Genomic DNA, 20,559 nt, shown 5'->3' with positions numbered 1-20,559 from the left:
ATTATTGGACAAGAGCAACTCTATGACACGGTCTGTGAACGCGTAGTCGAGTCTCGTGCTCATTCGAAATTTAAGTGTATAAGACCGCATCTTATACTGTGTAAAACTTACACGTGTGGGCAGTGCAATTTTTTGCCGACCAATCCGATGTTTCCACTGTGATGTCGTACAGTGTATCCGGCTCTAAATATGAGATCTGAAATCATAACGCATTGAAGTCGGTTATTGCGCCACAGCTTGAAACAGCCTTCCCAATGACAAACGTGGTTTGCTCTGACGGCCACAGATATAGATAGATAGTTTATTACTTCATCCAACCAAGAAAATGTACAAGCGAACAAATTCTGGTATGAATCGGGTGACAACGAGTGACCGCAAAGTGGGTTTCATATACAGCTATACATAACCTCAGTCAGTTACACCGTAAAAATCTGGTAACAAAGCATAACAGGAAGTAGCCTAAAATGACAATCAAGTATGCGGGTAGGCTATACAAACTTAGGAACTGGCTTGGTGTAGCACCAGTAAAAGTATTTAGAATATTGTTGCGGTATTTGTGCTTCAAATAGCGACAATCTAGCCAGTGATTCTCAAACTGGGGTTTGCGAAACAATTTTCCGGTTCCGCGAATCACTTTCCAGAAATATAACGCGATCCCGAAAGAACTAACTTATGGAATTTTAGAATTGTCATGCAACATATTTTCCAAACCACACTCAGATAAGATAAAAGACAGATTTTATTAGGCTGGCATGGCGTTCCACCACGAGGTTTATAAGTTGAGCATTTCTTTTAATTTTGATAGCCTTTGCGTCGTGCTCATCTCCTTTGTGACGTCGAGAAGTGCATCATGGTGAGTGCTGACATAGTCATATAACAGGCGTGGTGGCCATATTAAGAACATAATTACAAAATATAGATATACTATAAGAAGACGGAGAAGTGGATTAAGACTGGGTGATTTTCCTGATGTAAGTTTTGAGTGGACTGATTTTTCAAACTTTTAGTTTTTCAGCCTAGCCTTGTTGAGCACAACGAGTGAAATTGGCCCAGCCTCGATAACTTATATTTTCGGAATCGGTGCTACAGTAGCTTTCGATCAAGACAAGATACACTAAATTCTGTGCACTGGATGATAACTTTTGTATTGCCAAATATCCTGCAGTAGCTGCCGCGCATCAATCCAGTTCCAAGCCTCAGCGAAGCGGAACGAAGCGATTAGGGATGTAGCTCAGGTATGTTGCTGTTGTCGCCGCTCGTGCATTTTGTTGCCTCATGTAACCGCCATCCGCGATCCATGCTGCATTTAGTTTTAGGCCAATGCGTATATATAATATAATTCTTTCAACTTGTTGATGAAAATCCCAGCATATGGTGCAATCATTGATAGACTGTGTCCCGTTGGATAATAGGGATATAGTTTCATCACTAAACAATTGAACATACACCCATCAATGAGTACTATACACAGGCCTGCAAACATTCAGTCCTTTAGTGTTTTCTTGTTTGTCGGTTGGATATTTTTTGTAGTATATTTAAGCCACTCGTGATCTCTAGCCATTGGTTAGCGCGTGAAGGGCTGTGATTCAAACGTGTCAACAACGATTTTGAATTGTTATCATGAGTAGTATTGTGATATGTGTGAATGCACATCGAATCGACTATTCTGACTAGATATTGCAGAAACAGTCGGTCGGTCTTGTATTTGGTGAATTGACTCTTCAACACCGTTGCAAATTCGGTTTTTATGACGCAGAGTGGATGCTGCACGCTTTGTCTCTTTCTTTTGATATAGTTCATTAAACTAAGAGTGTTTTACTTCGTTAATTCGAGTATGCAAATACGAATTCCTGGTGATGCCAAAACTGCCGAAAATAAAATCTGAAAAATGCGAAACATGAGCTATTTGTGGTATTTTTGGCATATGGCAAAAATATCGCGGCCTGTTGATCGGCCAAAAACTGGCTACCATGAAGATTCCTTTGCCAACAAATATTTGACTTGCACCCTTTCGCGTCATCCGTTTTCGCTACGTCACAATGGGTCCGCGACGCCACGTTATTCATATCTTCCATCGGGCAAACTCAATTGTCGTCTCACAATTTTCGTCCCGATAACAATGTCAAGTGAATCCTGAATTCGCACATATAAGCCCAGCAGATTCTGTGCCGGCAACCTTCTGTGACATAGGGAAAGTAATGGGGAGGAATTTGGATAAGATCCCGACCAGTCAATGTCGACAGGGCATACTCCTACGGTCAGTTTATGCGGGCAATTGATATTTGATTACTGATGGCGTATAACAAATGTCGAGCAGTGTTGTAAATTGTAAATATCAATGCACATGACGGTTATATTTCCTCATTTCTGCCAACAATGGGGTTTTCCCCATTTGTTTTGTTGAAGTTATTCCGCGACATCGAATTCGTCATTTCAAGGGCGTGGGCGACGTGGGCGTACGTACAATAGTTCTATCCATCGTTTCGGTCATATGAGATATGACACGGCGAGAATTCATTGAAGTCAAATAACGGAGGTTCGGCCAACATTTCGGCATCAAGTATACGATTAAACGGATCTGCGGATGCTCGGTATACATGTAAAATTCATCTAGCCAAGTTCACATCTGCACAAGCGGCACGAACAATTCAGCCTATCACTGTTCGGTGACAATCAGATAACGCAGTGACGAATTATCATCTAAAGTTGTTGCGTTCTGCTTTGCGATTTATATCGTTTTATCACGCGCAAAGTTGCATATCGACACCCTGGGAGCAGTGCTTACTGCCTTCGTCAAGATGAAGCTTGCGCTATATGTTCATTTTCATACGAAACATTTGAAGAGCCTCTTGGAGGTACAGAACTTCTGTACACAATTGAATAATAAATTCATATTGAAATAAACCCGAATATTTTTGGTTGACACTCGTCGGGAGTAGCCTAATCGGTTGCAACTATTAGTAGAGAGTTGAAACGAATATTGTATGTATCAACATTCAACAATCATATTTGGTGATACGATTGTTTATATGCAATGTTTCTTTCAATTCTCTACTAGTTGCTGACGATTAGCCCTGACTAGTGTCAAACGAAAATACTCGGGTTTAATTCAATATGAATATATTATTCAATTGATACGGAACAGTGGTATGGATTCTGCAAATTATTACGCGAAATGGGTAGTGTCGTCCATGTTATAGCCTACTTACGTGCTTCAAAACATAATCCGTGGAGTTGTAAGCATGCGACACAGTGGTATGCGTCACTTTAGCATGCGACACTTGGGTTTTCGGGTTACAATTATGAACTCATAAAATCAAGTGTCGCATGCTCAAATGCCCGGAAACCTCACGACATACCTGCACAGAAGTCTCGTTGGTGTTCAAAGTGAATCCGAGTGACGATGTGTCGTGGCGTGGTGCAATACTGATGTTATAGGATGCCGCGTTCGTCAAGTTATCGAATCCAATGTTGATGGAAGAGATGCTTTCGATTGTGACGTTTAAATCGCAAGAAAGCACTGTGATGTAACCAATTTACCATCTAATTTCGGAACAACGACTAATCTTGTCCGTATACCATACCATTCCCTGTGCAATGTGTTGGTATAGAATGTGAACAAGGCCTACATCGCAAATCCGGGAGGAGGTGCTCGTGAAAAGTTCATTGATTTATCAATGATAAAGTGATATTACGTTAACAGTTCGTCATTATAAGTATGATGATTTCAGAAGAAGCATTACTGTGATTTCTTGGCCCGTTTATGAGACATTGCGTTTCTATGAAATTGCACAAGGAAAGGTAGCTCCGTTTCTATGTGTACACTAAAATAGATATTGGAAAATAATGAATTCACAATAACTTACTAAAATGTTATAGGTATACGTTACTTACCCGGTGTTGTCATAGAAAATAACTGAATGATGACGAAACAAGTCAGTCGTAACTGAGGTAATCCGATCATTTGTACTATCTCACACTTGACTGCATTAAGCCAAAGTTACATTCCGTCGAAATGTATAAAACAGCTTAGCATACTGACTCTGCAAATGATTAATTCCTGCGTCAAATCTTCATCATAAGATTCATCATGTAACATGAACTGCAACTAAGCGCTATCCATCCATTAGTTCATCTGCATCTGCAGTGATTATGGGTAGGCTAGTCTAGAATCATCGGACAATATGCCAACATATCCAGAAAACTGCATGCAAAAGATTTGAACAATATTATATGTACAGGAACATTTGGCGTATAAACTTGCTTTGTGCGGACGGATTGTCGATTAATCTAAAGTTCAGGATAGTCTTCTGATTCACATCCTGGTTGAACGTCGACTTTTCAAGTCATTAGCTAATTACCATATATTTGAGTCACGAGCGTGGTGACGGGACGGTGCTTGCAAAGCTCGTGAATCAAAGAACAGTTATTGATTTGATTTAGAGAGTCGCCGTGAAAATAATAATGTAAATGATGAGCAGGTTATCAAGGTCTTTAACGTTGGTGTAGGGTAGGGGTTGGGGTCGTGAAGCATTATGCGATAATTGGAATATAGTTACCGGTATTTCTTCCTATATTAGGCATACTTCATTTCTACGTCACGGTAAGGTTTGTTTCTATAGGAAGCTCAAGGATCGAGAGTTGGCTCCTGGCTAGGATATAGTGCAGGGGTGTCAAACATACGGCCCGCGAAGCCATTCTGAGTAGATTGAAAAATAGTTATATTATCCAGCACATTTCTAACAAATGTTGAAATTTTCGTTTTGGGATTACTTCCATCAGGGATATCTAGATAGTTATAGATATCCCTGACTTCCATCAATCAATTCCTCAAGACAACAAATGTCGAGCATGAATATGCCACGTTATAACCTCCCGACAGTGGTTTTATGGCTTAACTCTACTCACCATTAGGAACAATAAAGTCAACGACATTAACACCCAATTTCGAAAAGGCAAAAATTGCATACTGGATTTCGAGTTTTATGCAAAAATTACCGAGAAGTAGCCTAGTTATTCACAATAGCGAAAACGCCAGTCAAAAACTGTTATATTCAGGCTACAAAAAGAATATAATATACACAAAAATATATTTCAAATATCCGTGATCTCAGAGCTATATCACTTCTGATTCAATAGTTCCCGGCTTGCAGAGAAACCAGTATCTCGATATCATGATAATAGCATATAATGAACCAAATTCCAACGTCCGCGTTGACGGTTCTCTTGTATTCCTCACAACGCATGCGCAAAACGACAGACTAACGGCTACGACTAAAACAAGTAGGAGCATTGAAATATCACCGTTGGACCCGCAGTTTTAGTGGATATTAACTGTAATCAACTGTTATATCATCGTATTTTGCCACTTTCGTTGTTTGCGAATAACGGTGTTGCATTTCGAGAAGGGAAACCCTGGTATAATGATAGTATTCATGTGAAAAACATAGGCCATGGATTTCGAGGTAAAATTATGGAATCCATTCACTGGCGCAGCCCGCGAGCGACCTGAGGTCTAAATCTGGTCCGCGACGCACGTTGAGTTTGACACCCCTGATCTAGTGCCTATTGCCTATTTGCCTATTCAGGAGACGCCTATATTTAAAAAGTCCTGACTGGTTGCATATAGATATTGATTTTCAGAATGTGGTCAAAGATCAAGAAAGTGTGAGCAACCCCGACGCTGACCAATACTGAATAGTGTTTAGCGTAGAGGTCTCAAACACGCGGCCCGCGAGCTTATTATGTGCGGCCCGCGCAGGCATTTCCGATTTTCAAATATTCGACAATAGTTAACTGCCACATATCTTTTTACATTTGAGAACTTTAAATTCACCCCAAAACTGCTCCAAAATCCTCAAACTTACATCAAACTTTAATATCGCAACACTACCACGCGGCGAAAGATCTGCTATTACGTCACATTACCTTTTTGTGACGATAAATAATGACCCGTTGGTGATTCGTGACTAGGGCTGGGCACAATGATTCGAATAATCGAATCTGAATCGAGTATTAATTCTAATGATTCGAGTCGAGTAGTAAAACGCGATTTTTTCGAGTACTGAAAATATTCTCTCCTCGCCACGGAAAGTTAATTTATCAACGAAAATTATAGTTTCGATACTAGTTTCAACTGTGGAAGCCTCGAAACCTTGATTGGTCGCATCACAGCATACGAAACACATTATACAAAGCTCCTAATGTTACTTGGAATAACATGTTTCTGAAGTCATGCTCAACCCACAACATGTCACAAAGCGCAATAAAATCGATCGAAAAATACCAAATTATCTTAAATGTGATGGAGAACAGACATCATATTCTTTGTGGACGGATAAAGGGTACAAATTTGAACATGGAAATCTTCAATACTGTTATTACGTCATATTGAGAGATACTCGAAAACTCGACTCGACTCGAAGCAAAATGCGTGATTCAGAATCGAATCACTCAGATACTCGATTTTGCCAAGCCCTATTCGTGACTAAAAGTGTGACTTAGACTGGTGCGCGATCTTTCGTAGTATTACTCGAACTCGGACTGACTGGGTGATAAAATCGAAATGAATCCAGTGGAGTCGGTTCAAATGTTAAAATCAGAGAAGCACTTGTGACTTGGAACGCCGTGGGTTCGTAAATTTATGGATGCAACAAACGTAATCAAACTGTTGTGAGGAACATTAATAGCCTATTTTAAAATGTCGTTACGGGCGCGCAGCGTAGCGGGTTTCGCTATCTATAAGCATGTCGGTATGGCAACTATTCGCATGCTGTTGCCACCCTGTTGTATATAGTTAGCTACATCTTGGGTCCATCTATCCATGTTATTATCGCCAATTGAAGGTGGCTAGTAACAAAGCGGTATGCTAGTAGTAGATAGTTGTAACAGCGATGGATTGTCAGGGGATTTGACATTTTATAAGTATGACGAATTAATTTGTATTCATGTAGTTATTTATATGTTCCAATATTCGAATGTGAATCTAACACTGATTTAATTTGACTTTAACATTGTCATGATCAATATAGCCTACTTCTAGGGAGTATGCCCGAAACCTGGATTGGACTGCACTGCTCAAATGCTCTGATATCATATCAATCCTTGGTAAATTCTAAAACATTCTCCCTATAATTGTGGCACGTCAAATGTTCGCAAGCTGCTAAATTATCACGCGATTGTTCTTACGGTGTCATGATGCATTTGTCTCCATGCGTTGTGTCTGTATCTCATTATTTCGCCAAGTTATGCCAAGCACAACAACAATTTTATTCAAATATTCAAAATGCGTTTATGTTCATGACAGGCGTAAATATTACGATATTACAGCGCACGGTGTGTGTGCGATGTCAGTATGCAAGGCCCGTCAAATAAGGCCTATATGCTTCGAAATACATTGAATGCCTCTACTATTGATGCTGCGGCCCACGGTGTCATCGAAAACTTGGAAATTGGCCCGCGAGCACATTTGAGTTTGAGACCTCAGGTTTAGTATGTGATAAACTCCATAGATATCCCAAAGATTCTAAAGTAAATCTATATTTACATATAGTATACCCGTTCAGCGTTCACTGTACGGCGTAAACGCTGTTGCATATAGGTGATAAAAATCCCAAGCAGAGTTCAATTTCCTCAACTGAGCTCATAACATTTAGTTAACCAAATGAGTAAGCAATGAAATACTGTACGCCGCCTGCATAAATCAATGTCTGGCAGAGCAGGCATTTGCTATCAAACGGTTGCAATCATTCCTAAATTATCACAGAAAGTTACATGTATTCCGGTATATCACTAACATTTATGCTATGCAACAGAATCTTTCGCCCCAAGCTGGCCTCTCATGAAATCATATACAAACAAATGTTAGAAGCCTTTTCGTTATGCAGGCTATTCGGCTGTGATAGATATACAAATACGCTTGAGTTACGACATTGCACTAGAAACTGGGCCTGAAATCGTATTCTTCCTAAAAGGTGTTACCGCGAAATGCTAACAAAAACGATAGATCTCAATCAGCTGCAGAATTCCCCTACGTTGTTTTTACTACGCTTTACGCACATCGCTACCATTAGCGCTACCTGTATCTGGTGAACCCAAACAAGCTTCAATCGTGATAGAGATGTCGTCCTGTTTGTAACTCGCAACCGAACACCAGCCACTCTATAACCTATTGAATAATCCCTAATCAAGGTAGAAGGATATCTTCTTTTGTGATTGGCTACAATTCATTTCATGTACTTACACATTGATGAGATGATACACTCGATACATGGTCGTCGAAGGCAGCCAAGGGGGCGGCGGAAGGTGCTGACTGCTGATATTGCTTATTTCGTCACATTTTTATGAAATACCACGCATTCTACTTGACCGCGCGTGAGACTATTTCCACTCCCACGACTTACGTTGTCCGTAGAAATTTAGGCTTGCGCGGTTGCGCGTTGCAGGACCATGTCACTGATTCAGTCTACCGAGTCAACTATCCTCCCTTTGGAGGATAGTTTGATTGTGATATTTCATGAAATGCGCGCAGTTCTCTTTTATAATCTGACGGATTATTATAAATACGACTTTTAATGATGCAGGCAATTACCAAAACTACGGACTTTGATCAGTAACCGTCATTAGGAAACCGAAATATTTCGTTTATTACTGTAACATTAGTGAATGTACTATATAGTACGCCTATTTCAGTGTGACCAGCTCCCATTGTTAATCGAAATGTGCCGTTTTCGTAATTAACTTTTTAAATCATGCTCTCCCAACGATATGGTTGTATGCTTAAATGCTTACACACCACCAGCCGTTTTATTACCATCACAAATGTGAACCCATAAACAAATAAGCACAAACTGGTCGCCAGAAAGTTTGTTTTATCCTTAAACAAGCCATACATAGGTATAATGTTTCGGGATTACATTGAATGGGCAGATATGTATTTAAAGTCGCCTACCGATTTCAAAGCAACACACTTCAGTCTATAATACTTCGCGAACACATTAGATCAATTTACGCGTTTTCGACTAAATAAGCTTTTCTTCTACATCAGCTATCGAGACTCACGCACTACGAGGCCGAGCTGCCGTTCGTATGCTAACGTGGTATATGGGAAATCAATTTGAAAGCGACATGAAATGTTTTGGAACATTGCCCGATATATGGATATATAACCGGTATCTATCACAAAATGGTCTGCATATTGGATGTCCAATTGTCCATTGTCTAAAGTTCATGTCCAATTGCTCGACCTGTAAGCTCCCAACTTCCGGGAAATTTACGCTTCGAAGTCCCGTATGTAGGATATGTCCAACTGTCCATTGTCCAAGTCCATTATAGAGCATATAAAACAGCGGCGATTGCACAGGCGCGGAATGTAAAATGGTATTGTCTCTAGTCAACAAACACGTGAGTGGGTAACGATAACCCATTTTAGGGGACAATTTGACTTGATCCGATGAAGGGAATCACGGGACCAAAATGGTTGGGAACTACTGTAACCGATGCTGTAAAGTAGAGTGTAGAGTAGACCTATACGTTGGTTGGGGTACTCACACTTGTACCGTATTAGCAGCCAGAGTAAAATCTCTGATTCTGCAGACATTGCGGTTAACTGTAGTTAAAGCAGACGAAACGATATGTACTGTATTCATCCATGAATATGAATATATAGATATATAGATGTCACTTGGATACAGTAGTAGCAGTCCGCTGTTGGTGGCCTATAATTTAAAAGCTTATGCTTACCATGTGATAGGTTTCTAAGTATTCTCACCCTTGCTGGAGTCACATACCGCTTGTGCAAGCCCTGATGCAAATCTTTGATTCGCCAGAATATGTTTAACAATAAAGTGCATCATAGCATCATAAGCATCGTCACATCGCAATGCCTCAAAACTTAAGTCCATGTCTCTGCCAATAGTTTCTAAATCAAATTCTACGTTTGACAGCAAATTCGGTACTCGGTGAATTCGGCATTAGAAATTTAAGTAGCTATTGTTATTATGTAAGCGATGTATCTATACAACATTAGTAAATTCGAAAAGAATGTTTCACTGAATATAATCGTGAATTACGATGTAGGTTACTTGGCAAATTCGTTATATTGAATTTGGCACTTGGTGAAAGCGGCATTCGAAGTGTAATGGCTAAGTGATGATTGAATTGATAAATTTGAAAATAAATGATTCAGTTACTGTGAGCGCGAATTTCTATATACATATAGGCCATCGGGAGTAGATCACGTCGTCACGGCGTCACGGCGGGTAAAAGCAAACTTAATCAACGTAGTTGTGCGACTTTGGATGAAAGGGCATGGATCGGGTTAAGGCTAGGGTGTTGGGTTATGTTTAGGGTTAGGGTTGGATTATGCACGTCTCCATCTGCAATTGTGCACGTACCTCGTGTGTATCTGAGTGACGTTGCCTGCAAGAAAAGGTGCAGAATTCACCGAGTGCCGAATACAACATCACGAATTCATCGGTAAACATTTCTAGACCTGAACTAACTGGCGATTATCTCAGTGCAACGAAAATCGTACTCATCATCAAATGGTATAAATTCGTACATTTCACCCTGAAAGTTTACGCTCGCTGAAGCTTTCGTTCCGGAATGCAAATGACTCTAATTCTAATAGATTGTGACACCAATGGCTCCTGCTTCTATATTGGGTATGATGATGTCAGTACCGACCTACTACTCATAGTGACAGGTTTTCTTTGCTTTGGGTCACATGGTTCCCCTAACTAGCCTTTCCGTTTTTTATCGAGAGAACATTCCTTTCGGGGAAGATATAGTACAAAAAGACACAATGGTGTCTGTATTTACTATGAAAATACGTTATACTATGGGCTGATCGACATTGACGAGTGAAGTATTATTTTCTGCTACGCATTATTGCAATACTATCCGGCGTTGAAGACTTTTGAATACGGGGAAGAGGGTAAAGACACGATCTTTAGCTATTCTTTTGTGTCGATAGTATGAAAATAAATACCGTATGGTATTCAAGTATTCCAAAAACGACTATTGGTGAAGACTATGAAGTTATTGTGTAGAGGTGTAAATCTGTAAAAAAAATTCCCCGTAGTTGTTCCCCGTAATCATTGTGCGAGAGGCAAATTACGGCTGAGTACATAGTACCACAAAAGTATAAATGCATTTAGACTAGAAATCCCGAGGGTTTTACATGCGGTAGGCCTATATATAATGTTTCAGAATGATTTTATTGTCAATATTGTCGATTCCAAAAGAATTACAGGACAATGGGAGGAGAAGAGGAAGCCAAAATACTTGGTGAAGAAGACCAATCAAACGCCTACCTTGACCATTAAATTTAGTAACCAAACTAGAAAAGCGTGTTAAAAGAGTCATCTACCTCCCTGCACAGGGAACACCCAATGATAAACAGCCTAGAATTATCAATATTGGACAAGAGATGAAGGTTCCCTTATTTGCAATCGACTTGAAAGCTATTCTGAAAGTAGCGATATCTTTGATCCGATCAGTGATTAATAGGGCAAGTTTTTGTTGCACTTAATTTTGACAAAAATTGCAGTAAAAGTTGCATTTTTAATTTTCGTTGAATTAGTAGGGTATGAGATACTCAAAAGGTTATGTTGTATAAACAAGTTCTTTTAGAGATGTCAAATTTGTTACTTTGCCATTTCACGGACATTCTGGCGAGACCGCCCAAAATTTATTTTTTTCCCGGTAAACAGCAAGAAATTTACACAATGAGGAAATAAATTTCCTCAAAAAAGCCGAACATCATAGCGATAACCCTCTCGCCCGAAAACAAGTCAAATTACCCACCCACCCCAAGCCACTTAGGTCTGCAAACTTGAACCCAGGCGTTGTAGAAAAACTCGCTTCTGGCTACTTTCACAAAATCAGTAGCCTGAATAAGTTAACCCAGTGAAAATGTAATTTTCGACGGTCTCGCCTGAGCGTTTGTGAAATGGGAAACGATCTCAAAATTAAACGACAGAATTAATAAAGCGATCTATTTACATATTGTTCGGATACGGTCGTCGGTCGTGCTTGGCAGGGGTAGATGAACTTCTTGCTTGCAAGCCATTTTGTCAAATATAACACAGTGGGATGCAGCTAACCCATCACAGCTCTTTGTTATGCAAATCAAAGAGAATAGAACCATACTAGAACCATACTACGCTATAGAATCCCTCCAAACAGCCTAAAACTTCATGGGTATCTAGGAAGCTGTAGGAAGCTGTAATAAAAAAGTTGTAAAAGTAGCAAAAACTTGCCCTAGTGATTAAGCGGTGGGCCGATAGAAACTCCTACGAAGCCCTGCAAACCGAGTGTATTTTATTATAAAAAATATTAATAATCGGCGTTTAAAGATCCATGGACATAATTAAATATAAGACAAATTTCCCGTCCAATGGATTCGCGGAAAAAGACAAATTGGACAGGATCAGAAAAAGACACGTGAATGCCTGCTGAGAAGCAGGTCGACCAGGTCGCATATGTTGCTTCTGTGGATAGATCTACTCCTGTATCGCAAATCGTCGTCTCGGGCCAGAGATGTCACGTCCGAACCCTGTCTGGATCCCTTCGGTGCGCAGATATCATAACCGGATCGCGTATGGGCTCCATTGGTGCGCAGATATCAGATCCGGCGCATGACTGGCCCCAAATAGAGCGTAGAAATCAGTCTTTGGTGCGCAGACAATATCTACTCCGGAGAAAATCCGCGACCCCAAATAGTCCGCAGATATCAGGTCCAGACCATCAGAGCTGTGGAGTCGGAGTCGGAGTTTGGCTAATTCTTCGCTTAATGGAGTCGAAGTCGGGGTCTCATAATTTTTTAGCACGCCTGGAGTCGGAGTCGCAGTCGGAGTCGTGAAAACTATAGTGGATGGAGTCGGAGTCGTGAAAAAATACTGACTGAAGTCGGAGTCGGAGTATGCGAAAATGACCCTGACTCCGACTCCGACTCCAACTTCTTTATTACGAAAACAATTGCTTTCTAAGGCATATTGAAATTACTACTTATGGCTAAGATAGGATTTTTATGTACCACCATTCACTGTTATTAGTAACGATATTGATAAAATTGGACTTAATTTTCAAACTACAATTCAGTTGCGTAGAGGATGAAAATCGAAATATGCATATTCGCGATGCAGTCACAAATTGATGCAATTTTAGGAATTATACATAGGGGAGGGCAAACCAAGCCTCACACATCAAATCGTATGCATTTTTAATATAACTATGCTACATTTTACGGGCATGTGTACGATATAGAGAACACGGAGACAGCAGTCGTACGCAATGCAGCTCTACGGAACATGTTTGACTCACGCGATTTCAAACTAGACTGTATTTGACCACGGGTCGCACTTGCACTGACTTTCTACTCCGACTATTTGGTATATACCTACCATTTCTCCGACCGGACATATCAATATCGAAGGTATTAGCCAACCAGCGACGTTCATTTTGGTTTTATCGGCGGCAATTTTTTGGCACCGTAATTCACCTATCGATATGCTGGACAAAACATAATGTCTTTATTTGTCCTGGCGTGGTAGGGGTGGCATCGCAAGTCCTCTCTCTCATAGCCCGATCCGACCCCCACCCGACCATCTTGTGGTGGACTCATACCAATACAAAGCTCGGCACATTTTTATGATCAAGCCAACTTGTTGCGATGACTTTTCTACGCGTCTCGCTGATTGGCCTATAGTAGCTAAAAGAAATTCAACAAATATTACCTATTAAAAGATCGCTCATGTATCCATATGAATGCATAAAGCAATTGAGATGTTGATTTGATGATAACGCTCACGCGTCAGAAACATTACCGAGATTTTATAAACTGGCCGTTCGGAATCAATTCGTCAAAATAAGGGATGAAAAGAAGGTTGTATGCTGATTTTTAGGACAGGATTGAAATTTGAATATGTGAGCAACGATCGGCTTATTATAGATATGTTGATTCTGCGTCTGGTCAAACTTCAGAACACACAATTCTGACATCAACATGTTACCTTTAAATGAATTTCAGCATAGGGCTTACTGAATTCAACTTGCCTTCTTAACGTTCTTTTGTGAGTACCACATCAGCTTAATTTACAATTGTCTCAAACATAATTACGTTGATTTATTTTGCACCTCATAATTTGATAAATTGTGCCTATAATTCGGATGTTTGGATTCAAATAGTGTTTTGAACTGCAGCAACGAATTCATTATAATAGTGTCATATTATGACAAGTAATAGGCCTACGTACTGCGTTACCATCGACGCCGGAACGGAAGTAGGCCCGCCTATAGTTGATTCTTTATTGATTGCAGCAGCATTCATCTTCATCTCTCCGCTTTTTGTATGCTTTGGACTAATCATTATGGATGAGTAGAGACCGAAGTTATGAATGATTTGCCACTAACTGCGCATATAGAGGACCAATCTACCAAACACACGCACAAATCGTTTTTTCCTACTACAGCACTGAAAGTTCTACTCTAAAATCGCAATTGTGATTCCAACTCACTCATTTCCATTTTGATTGTCTTGGATATTTAGCAACCGAAGCGGGTTATTGTACTAAAACAATAAAATATGAAAATGCAACATTAAGATTATAACTAATTCAGATTCACGATAAAATGTATTTTAAAAAAAGTTCAATCAAGTCGCTCTAGAAATTTGATTTTTACTGCACATTTTTATCAATATTTCTATCACGTTTCTCGATGCCTTCGCGAGCCACACAAAATGTAGACGAGGGCCGCATGCGGCTCGCGGGCCGTAGTTTGCCACCCTGAATGATTATACTGTGGCAGAGGGAATACATCGATTGGTTTTGTAAAATCGTAAAATTGATGTAAATATATCCAAACGCTGCTTTCCCACTTGACAAAATTAAAAATATTTTTAGTGTAGCTCAGCTGCTTGGGTCGAACAAATGATTAGAAAAGACTGCAAGTCCTAGTTTAATTTAATCCTCCAATAAGAAAGATAGCCTAAAAATTTCGGGGCTGTTTTCACGTAGTACCAACATTTAATTTTCACAAACGTCACGTAATACCCATAATTTTGGTTGCGCTTCGCGCACAGTAGATATGGAGTCGCAAATATGTTTTACCGAAAGTATCGCTGAATATCATTTAGATACCGGGTTGCGTGGCACCGTTCACACCGCATTTTCGCCTATATCAAATATTTCATCACAGTAAGTATTGCCCCCATAACATTTGAAACTACCGTTTTGCAATCTAGCAATTACCTATTATTATACCTACCAGCCCATGACGTGTCCTAATCTAGAAAAGCGGACTTTGACTTTTTAACGTTAGACCTGTTTTAGCAGACCACCGTTTAAACTTTCTGGACTAAAGAAGTAGTATTTGTATTTTTAGAAGTAGTATTTGTATTTATCTGTCAATTACGAGATTTCAGTTCTTTTGTCTGGAGAACATACATGTTGAAGTATAAAAGAAAGTGTAGTAATGCCTTATATATTTTCCGAAAGCAAAGCTACACACTATATGGCATTTTTACGATCTGCCATATTTTTAATTACCGTATACTAATTCTTCACTCTCGAGTTCTATAGTCGTGGTCTACCAGGGCTGTAACCAGGGCTGTGAACTCGGTAAATTTTACCACCGACTCCGGCTCCGACTCCGACTCCACACATTTTCAATATACCTACTCCGACTCCGACTCCTGAGTCTTTAAACGTACCGACTCCTACTCCGACTCCGACTCCTGGGTTTTTAAACGTAACGACTCCGACTCCAGCATTATTACCAATTGACTTCGAAAATTATATCCCACATTGTCGGTTGAATGACTATCATACAACCATTAAACATATGATTAACGGTGGCATGCTAAATTGTTTCATTGTGGAACAGCTCGAATTATCCACTATGCAATTAACATGAAAGAAAGATTTGCTAAATATCCTTCCTTTTTCAAGTTTTTATAACATCGACTCTCTAATATCCTGAAATGTATGAATCATTCAAATATGGCAGATATCCAATCCCGTATAATAAAAATGTAGATAAAAAATCCAAGTGTAGCTCTTGTGTATGAGTGAGCAACTAATAAAGAGATTGAACTTACTAATTTTGTCATTGCACACTATCTTGATTACAAGCACACACACTCTTACTACTAACACATATTGGTCATAAATGGAATTTAGTTAAGTAGTCGAAGACCATGGCCTATGTCTAGTCTACAACTCTACATGTACTTAATCAAGTATTCAAGAATTGGGACTTGCAGTCTTTCTTAATCATTTGTTCGGCCCAAACAGCTAAGCTACACTACAAATATTTTTATTTTGTCAAGTGGGAAGCATCGTTTGGTCATATTTACATCATTTTTACAAAACAAGCCGATGCATTTGCTCTGTCACAGTATCATGGTATAATTACAAAAATTGCATCAATTTCGACTGCATCGCGAAAACGCATATTGCGATTTTCTTCCCCTGTGCAACTGAGTTGTAATTTCCAAGCAGACATGGGGTAATCGCGATTAGTAATCGTAATCGATTATGACGATTACATCATTTTCAAGTAATCGTAATCGCAATCGATTACATTCGAAAAAAATCCGAAGTAATCGTAATCGTAATCGACTACTTCCCATATATAATCGATTGATTTGTGAAAGAACGATTACTTTTTATTTGTACAAGTACTATGGCATAAACTGAATATTCGTGAACAAGGAAGAGATATTTTACCAGGTTAGTGACAGCACAAACGTCTGATTGTCAAATGCCATAACTTATATATTACGTCAGAAGTGTGAGCTTTGCTCGTCATTGCGTAAGAAGTATCCAATCCACACATAGTAAATAGATATTCGATGGACATTTTAGTGTGATTGTAAGAACACCCACCGTGGTGTATATCAGGTTATCAATACACTCCAAACGCCACTACTTCGCAGCAAAACATTGATCACCACTCTGCCTATAGTTTAAAATAGTACCTTATTTTTGATGTTTGGTTATGCTTAGTTAAACGCAGTTTTACCGTTGCTGCTTGGCGATCAGTATGCCTAAGTAAGTACGTACACCTGACAAAGATTCGGAATTTTGTACTCGTCGAATAAAAACATTACGGTTTCCACAACGAAGCATTACAAATAAACAGCTGCTGATATCATAACCGAGCCGTGCTTAGCTGTTTCTCGTAACACCAGCTTGTACTATCTGTATTAAATTGAAGGCACAATTTTTATGTTCACTCTATCTTATTCTCATATGACTACTTGAAACGGGCGCAAATCGTTATGTCACAGTTCGTTACTCAGCATTTGGACCTGCCGCCATTTAGCCATCCGCTTATATATAGCCTGACATGTTAGCGTGGGTTGTAGCTAGAATCAGAACTAAAACAGCAATTCGTTCCCAGTCCAAACGTTGGTCAATTTTTAATACTGAATTTCGTCAATAATATAGTTATTTGCATTATATTACTAATCTTTTTTAATCCTCTCTCAGCCCCGAGTGTCAGAATTACCTGTAGAGCTGGGGCATGTAATTCAAAATTATAACATCTGGTATGTTGTTATAATTACTTTATTGTATGTTGTTAATTCGTGACCTCCGGTCTGTTATGTAATCAAAATATTTCGTGAGACGCAACGATAAATCGCCACGCCTTTATTCCTTTGTGGATGCGCCGGATTGCATTTGCATCGTGGGCTCAGATTTGAAGGACAGGACTATTAGTCACGCGCACCCAGCGCGGCTATTGAAAATGGACGGAAACCTCAAGTTTCGGCCAAGGTAATTCTTTGGTAGCATACTCCATGGAGTTAAGTGTTTGCCGAACTGCATATGTCTTTTGGTGTGTTGTGGGCTCGTGGCGCGGCAATGACCGGCTTCAAAATGCGTATTCCCATAAATTACGCATGTTTTTTTCTTGAGGGAGAGAGGTATGCACCAAGCTATTTACTAGAGCAGGGGTCACCAACCGTTTTGAAACCAAAAGCTACTTCTTGTTTACTGATTATTGCGACGGGCTACCACTTACTCGTGCCGTTTATCAATGCTCAGTTGGATTTCTTCACTTATAGTTAGACAATCAGAGTACTGGGCAAGGTTTTCGCCCTTTACCAAGAACGAAATGCTCTCACTCGCCGGGACTCACATCCGCTCCTCCGGGCTCAGTTGCGTTGCTAGAGTGCACACAGAAGCGCCAATCTCCAATTGGAGAGACTCGGGAATATTAACTATAGATTCCCGTTAAGCCGCCGCGTGGGTGGAGACAAGCAACGCCCCGACCGACTGCGTTCGTATGTTCCTTAGGGTCGACCAACCCACATTAAACTGCTGCTCATATGAAACCAGCTTCAACTTTCAAACCTCTCATTTGGATATTTACTACAGCGACCGCGCGTGACTCATTTGGTCCGCGTCGGTGACCCCTGTACTAGAAACATTTAAATCGCGAAGCTTGAATAATATTTTCAAGAAGTAATTAAATCGCTCGAAAATACTCTATAATTTATGTTGGTTTACGAAATACTTTGAGTCACCTTCGAGCACGCTCCCCAACTTATTGGGGAGTTTGGGCTGCGGCAGATAAAGACCTGGCAAGAATGCAAATCGTTGGGTGCGATAAATCATCCCCTATAACGTTGGGCAATGGTACATTATGACGTAACTTGCGAATGACGCATGATGTATAAAGAAAGGTGATATCTCATTAAGCCTTTTCATCGCAATCCTTATATTGTCTTCCAATATATCTTCTAAGATTATAGTCCTAAGAAGCAAAAGGAATGTAATCGCGAGTAATCGTGATTACTTTTCCAATGTAATCGTAATCGTAATCGACTACTTCCTGATTTTGCTGTAATCGTAATCGTAATCGCGTGATTCTGAAGTAATCGTAATCGCAATCGATTACATTCATGAAGTAATCACCCCATGTCTGTTTCCAAGTAATGTCTAATTTTATCTATATCAGGGGTGGGCAAACATGAGATTTACGAACCATCGCGCGGGCAACTGGAATGTTGATAACTTTTTTTAGTCGTCCGATAGGAGCGAACCGAATTAGGCAACATTGCAAACAAGACTTGTATTAATACGCTCTAAAATTGATAACAATATGTCATTCAACAGTGCAGTTCGGAATCAGGCCCTGGTCGCGCCAAGCGCGATTTTTTTTTGTAAGATAATGACTGAATTATATCAATAGATATGTTGCTAACATACAATGGGGGTCGCATCTGTATACCACTGGGCTCATTTGGCAAGGACAGGAATATTCGACGTTTAGACATAGCAAAATCGACGGAATCAGTGAACAACTGAACATACCTCTATCATTTTGTGCAAATGTTTTGTCGCCGATCTCGCTGCGAGTGCACAAGCGAAGCGCGCCGCATGTTGGACGACACGTTATATCCTAATTGCGAGTATAGTTAGACTCAATTATGTGAATAATATGTATTTATAATTTTCAGAAGGGGGCTCAAATACTGAATTCAAGAAATCTAGGGACAATGAATCATGTGAAGTACCGAGAAAAATTTCAAGTCAAATAAATCTGCTATGAAATATTCTAGTTTATGGTGATATACGAAGATCTGGGATAAATGTGGCTGGCCCCTGGATACGTCAATGCGCCAGAACTGTTGTTTTAGTCATCATCAAATTTCGCGGTCATGCTAATCAAATTTTGGTTGGCCTTGCAATTGTACCTGATGTCATAAATAATTTCGAGAATTACCTCGCAGGCCTAACAGGCCTAACCTTTTCGTGTGCCAAATTTGGCCTGCGTGCCACGGGCTGGTCGCACCTGATCTCTATGGTTATTAATAACAGTGATTGGAGGTACATAAAAATGCCATTGAAAATTCTTTGAAAGCAAATGTTATCATGATAGAGAAGTTGGAGTCGGAGTCGGAGTCGAAGTCAGGGTCATTCTCACAAACTCCGACTCCGACTCCAGTCAATATTTTCCCACCGACTCCGACTCCGACTCCGACTCCAGCTATTATAGTTTCCACAACTCCGACTCCAACTCCGACTCCATCAAGCGAAAATTACCCAGATCCCGACTCCACCGCCGACTCCACAGCCCTGATCAGAACTGTTGTTTTAGTCATCATCAAATTTCGCGGTCATGCTAATCAAATTTTGGTTGGCCTTGCAATTGTACCTGATGTCACAAATAATTTCGAGAATTACCTCGCAGGCCACACCTAACCGTCTCGTGTGCCAAATTTGGCCTGCGTGCCACGGGCTGGCCGCACCTGATCTGTATGGTTAATATAATAACAGTGATTGGTGGTACATAATAATTCGATTGAAAATTATTTGAAAGAAAATGTTTGCATGATAGAGAAGTTGAAGTCGGAGTCGGAGTCGGAGTCGAAGTCAGAGTCATTCTCACAAACTCCGACTCCAGTCAGTATTTTCCCACCGACTCCGACTCCCACACCATCAAGCGAAAATTACCCGAACTCCGACTCCGACTCCACCGACTCCGACTCCGACTCCACAGCCATGATCATAACAAGCTGATGTTGAATGTATGGTATATTGG

At 40.1% G+C, this 20,559-nt stretch overlaps 1 protein-coding gene across 1 annotated transcript in view; it reads right to left on the bottom strand.

Moving 5' to 3' along the window:
* Positions 1–5,972, bottom strand: part of LOC145447916 (uncharacterized) — a 33,008-nt gene extending 27,036 nt beyond the window's left edge. Inside the window, exons 1-3 of the mRNA XM_080326186.1 lie at positions 3,895–5,972; positions 3,360–3,520; positions 112–196 (exon numbers count right to left, since the gene is read on the bottom strand). Coding sequence (XP_080182312.1) covers positions 112–196; positions 3,360–3,520; positions 3,895–3,964 — 316 coding nt within the window. The 5' untranslated portion in view covers positions 3,965–5,972. The remainder of the gene's footprint in view (positions 1–111; positions 197–3,359; positions 3,521–3,894) is intronic.
* Positions 5,973–20,559: the final 14,587 nt, after the last annotated feature.

The sequence above is a fragment of the Botryllus schlosseri genome, chromosome 10 (genome assembly GCF_051294905.1).
Source record: "Botryllus schlosseri isolate E-star chromosome 10, Bs_hap1, whole genome shotgun sequence".
Taxonomy (NCBI): Eukaryota; Metazoa; Chordata; class Ascidiacea; order Stolidobranchia; family Styelidae; genus Botryllus; species Botryllus schlosseri.
This window is presented reverse-complemented; position numbering and strand designations above follow the sequence as displayed.